This window comes from Medicago truncatula, chromosome 4, assembly GCF_003473485.1.
Source record: "Medicago truncatula cultivar Jemalong A17 chromosome 4, MtrunA17r5.0-ANR, whole genome shotgun sequence".
In the NCBI taxonomy this organism is placed as follows: domain Eukaryota; kingdom Viridiplantae; phylum Streptophyta; class Magnoliopsida; order Fabales; family Fabaceae; genus Medicago; species Medicago truncatula.
This window is the reverse complement of record NC_053045.1, coordinates 40,130,897-40,134,856: the sequence shown is the minus strand read 5'-3', so window position 1 is coordinate 40,134,856 and position 3,960 is coordinate 40,130,897. Positions and strand designations below refer to the sequence as shown.

At 34.5% G+C, this 3,960-nt stretch overlaps 1 protein-coding gene across 1 annotated transcript; it reads left to right on the top strand.

The window, feature by feature from the left end:
- Positions 1-767: 767 nt before the first annotated feature.
- On the top strand, positions 768-2,681 carry LOC11446167 (UDP-glycosyltransferase 708D1). Its single transcript, XM_003607728.4, has one exon. It carries the CDS (start codon positions 972-974, stop codon positions 2,388-2,390), a length of 1,419 nt encoding a protein of 472 aa, XP_003607776.2. The 5' UTR covers positions 768-971; the 3' UTR covers positions 2,391-2,681.
- The last annotated feature ends 1,279 nt before the right edge of the window (positions 2,682-3,960 follow it).

The window sequence follows — 3,960 nt, the reverse complement described above, 5'->3', positions numbered from 1 at the left end:
TATTTTTACGATTATAGCACATTCTTCATCACAGGGAAAATTATCCAAAGGACTGTCTGCTCATGATTGTAGCTTAGGACATACACTGGAGTTTGGATTTGCTACAAAATCTACAAGTTATTTTTGTGTTAGAATATAAAAATCTTTGGGTTGATTCAACACAAAAGGAGGATCATACTTACAAATATCAGCATAGCAAGGTTGTTTTGGAGACTGGGTCGTATTCAAATGAAGGCGGGGTTATGGTGGTGGCCGGTGACGCAGGTGGTGGTTAAGGAGGGTGGAGCCGTGGAGGTTATGGTGGTGAGATAGAGAGAAATGGGAGAGAAATGAAATCTGCAATTTTATTTTTTTGAGCTGGCACTTTTTAAGAGTATTTTATATATTTTTTAAAATGTTGGAAGGTGTATAAGATGGTCTGCCACCTAAGGTGGTTTACCTATCATCACTCACCTACCTCTAATTTCTAAGTGACCCCATCCACCACCATTTTCTTTTGCAGAATGATCAAGTATCATGAAGCTAAAGACAAAAATCATACATCGATGAATAATTGTGATCGAGGAATACGCGTTTAAAATAATCCATAAAATTGTCATTTTCCTTTGTCCTAATTCAACATCACTCATGTTTTTAAATATTTTCTAACCCAATAATTTCTCTTCATAATGCAAGTTTTAATTAATCAATATTTGAATTTCGAATCTTTCTGTTCACTCATGTTTTTTAGTGTGTTGGACTTTGACTTAGTCAGGAACAACGTTGATGCTAAAAATTTTGAATCCTCCTTGAAAACACAAATTGCAAATGCAAGCAAAAACTAAAGTTACAAAAAAAAAAGAGAAAAGAGGTTGAAGTTATTATAAAAAGGAATTCTCAAACATAGTACTACACCAATCTAGGAAGCTCTCTTGTCAAAAAAAAAAACACCCTCCTATAGGAAGCCATTAGTAATCATAACCATAAGCAATATGTCTGATGAAGTTGTTCATGTTGCCATGTTCCCAAGTGCTGGAATGGGTCATCTCACACCATTCCTAAGACTAGCATCATTGTTTCTCAACAACAATTGCAAAGTCACTCTCATCACTCCTCTTCCCACTGTTTCTCTTGCAGAATCACAACTCCTTGATCACTTTCACTCTTGTTTCCCTCAAGTTAACCGTGTCCCATTTAACCTTCCACCTCCACCACCTTCTTCTTCCATCTCCGTTGACCCTTTTTTCCTTCGAGTCCAAACCCTTCGCAACTCCACCCACCTTCTTCCTTCATTGATCTCTTCACTTTCACCACCCATCACTGTTTTTATCTCTGACATACTTCTTTTTTCCCCTCTCAATAAAATCACTCAAAAACTTTCTCTCCCTAATTACATCTTGAACACTTCTTCTTCTGCTATGTTCTCCTTATTCTCTCATTTCCCTACTCTTGCTCAATCCTTATCCTCACAAGAACAAGAATATGATGCTTCTGATGGGGTTCTAGTTCCAGGCATTCCATTTTCACCTTTACCATATTCATCTATCCCACCATTTCTTCTCCAACCTACTTCTATATTGAGAAACCTTGCGATGGAAGATAGTCCTAAGCTCGTTTACTTACACGGTGTTTTTGCCAACACTTTTGAAGCACTTGAGTCTCATTCACTAGAGGCTCTTAATAGTGGAAAAGTTGTCAAAAATATGCCTCCTGTTTATGCAGTTGGTCCTTTTGTTCCTTTTGAGTTTGAAAAAGGTCAAAAGGAAGCGTCATCACCACGGTCGATCAAGTGGCTTGATGATCAACCTATTGGTTCTGTGGTGTATGTTTGCTTTGGAAGCAGGACTACACTTGGAAGGGAACAAATGAAAGAGATTGGTGATGGATTGATGAGGAGTGGATACAAATTTTTGTGGGTGGTGAAGGATAAGATTGTTGACAAAGAAGAAGAAGTGGGGTTAGATGAGGTTTTAGGGGTTGAGTTGGTGGAGAAAATGAAGGATAGAGGGTTGGTGGTTAAAGAATGGGTGGATCAAAGTGAGATTTTGAGTCATAAAAGTGTTGGAGGGTTTGTGAGTCATTGTGGATGGAACTCAATTACAGAAGCAGCTTTGAATGGTGTACCAATTTTGGGTTGGCCACAACATGGAGATCAGAAGATAAATGCAAAGTTGGTGGAGATTAGTGGATGGGGGGTGTGGAACAAGAGTTGGGGTTGGGGTGGTGAACTTGTTGTGAAAGGGGGTGAAATTGGAGATGCTATAAAAGAGATGATGAAGAATGAATTGTTTAAAGTTAAAGCAATAGAGCTTAAAGAGGAAGGAAGGAAGGCTATAAGTGTTGGTGGAGATTGTGAGGTTACCATTCAGAAGCTAATTCAAAAGTGGAAAAATAATGTCAACAATATTTGAGGTGTTGTATTTTTTGTTCAAAACATTGAGAGTGGGTTTTTGTTTTTATTTTCATCTTTTTTGATATGCAGATTCTAGGAATTAAACATTGGTTATTCCATTAGCTTTGATCAAAATAATGGTGATGATCCTTTGTGTACTGTTTTTCTCATTATTCTTCCCATGTATATAGAGCTCAACCAATTAGCATGTCGAACATTGTTATTTCCTAAAATAACTAACTGGTACTCTATGCATAATTGCATATCGATCTGGTTGAAGATGAATACACACTTGTAGTGTTTTTTCTAATTCATCTTGCTTGTAAGTTGAAGTCGTGTTTTATAATTCAAGGTCTCAAAACTTTTAACAAATAAATAATCAGTTTCGCCGTGGCCAAATTTAGTTGAAGTCATTTAATCAAATTACTTTAGCACATTAGTTTTTCCGTTAGCAAAAGTTTAACTCAGTTGAACTCTCAAGCTCATCAAAAGTTGATATATATGCTAACAAATCATATATTAAAGATGTTCTCGTAGCACTACTAAAAAAATTAAATTTAGTGAGGGAAATTTAGTGAGGGAAAACGTAAAATCCCTCTCTAATTCCGTCACTAAATTTTGCGACCAAGAAATTTGTGAGGAATTTTATTTTTTCCGTCACTAATTTCCCTCGTTAATTTTGCTTTTTCTAGTAGTGTAGAGACAAAGAAAGTTAAACTTGCACATTTGTAGAATATGAATCAACTTCTTATCAATTGAGTCAACTTCATCGTTAGTTAGCACTTTAGTTAACATTTTGTGTTTGTTTTCACAAGTTTTTGATTATTTTTTTCCACAACTCAATTTGGGGATTAATTTTTGGGAAATGTTAACTAGTGCTCTCGGGGCACTAGTTAAAGACTTTAAATGATAACTTTTTGTGAAAGTTTGTGCAATAAAGTACATTGAAAATTGAAAACTGACACTTTTATGGAATAATTACTTAATTTAAAATGCTTAAAGAGTACCTCATGGACACTCTTTAACAAGACCTTTAATTTTTATATAAATATAAATTTATTTTCTTAGTACTGAAAAAATTAATATATGTTTTTATATGAAAAATATAAGTTTAATACTCTCAATTGTAAATGAAGTTTTACATATTTTTACATAAGACTATAATATAAACAAGGTTTTTGGCCTTGGTTTTTTCATTGGCTCAGAAGTTGGCCAACATTTTATTTGTGAATTATTCAAGAATTTCTTATCCCACTCTTTATGCTTCTCAAGCGTCCTTGAAAAATTCAAAAATGTCTTCAAATTTTTGAATTCTAAAATTCGAAATGAGTTTTTCATCTATATATAAAGAGAAAAAATGCCCACGGTCATTTTTAGCCACAGTTGAAACACGACTATTTTTCAAGATTTTTATGTGTTCATATTCCAAAATCCAAACATAAAACAAGTATTATTAGACCTTCGGATTTTCATGATCCGAACACTCCTTTTACATTTTTAAACATGTCGTGCCAAAATTAAATTTCACGTTTTTTTCATCAATTTTTTGTACAAGAGGAGTTCGAAGCATGTAAATGGGATGTTTAGGT

Coding starts and splice junctions, on each gene's coding strand:
- LOC11446167 (XM_003607728.4), top strand. CDS start 972: ATGTCTGATGAAGTTGTTCATGTTGCCATGTTCCCAAGTGCTGGAATG.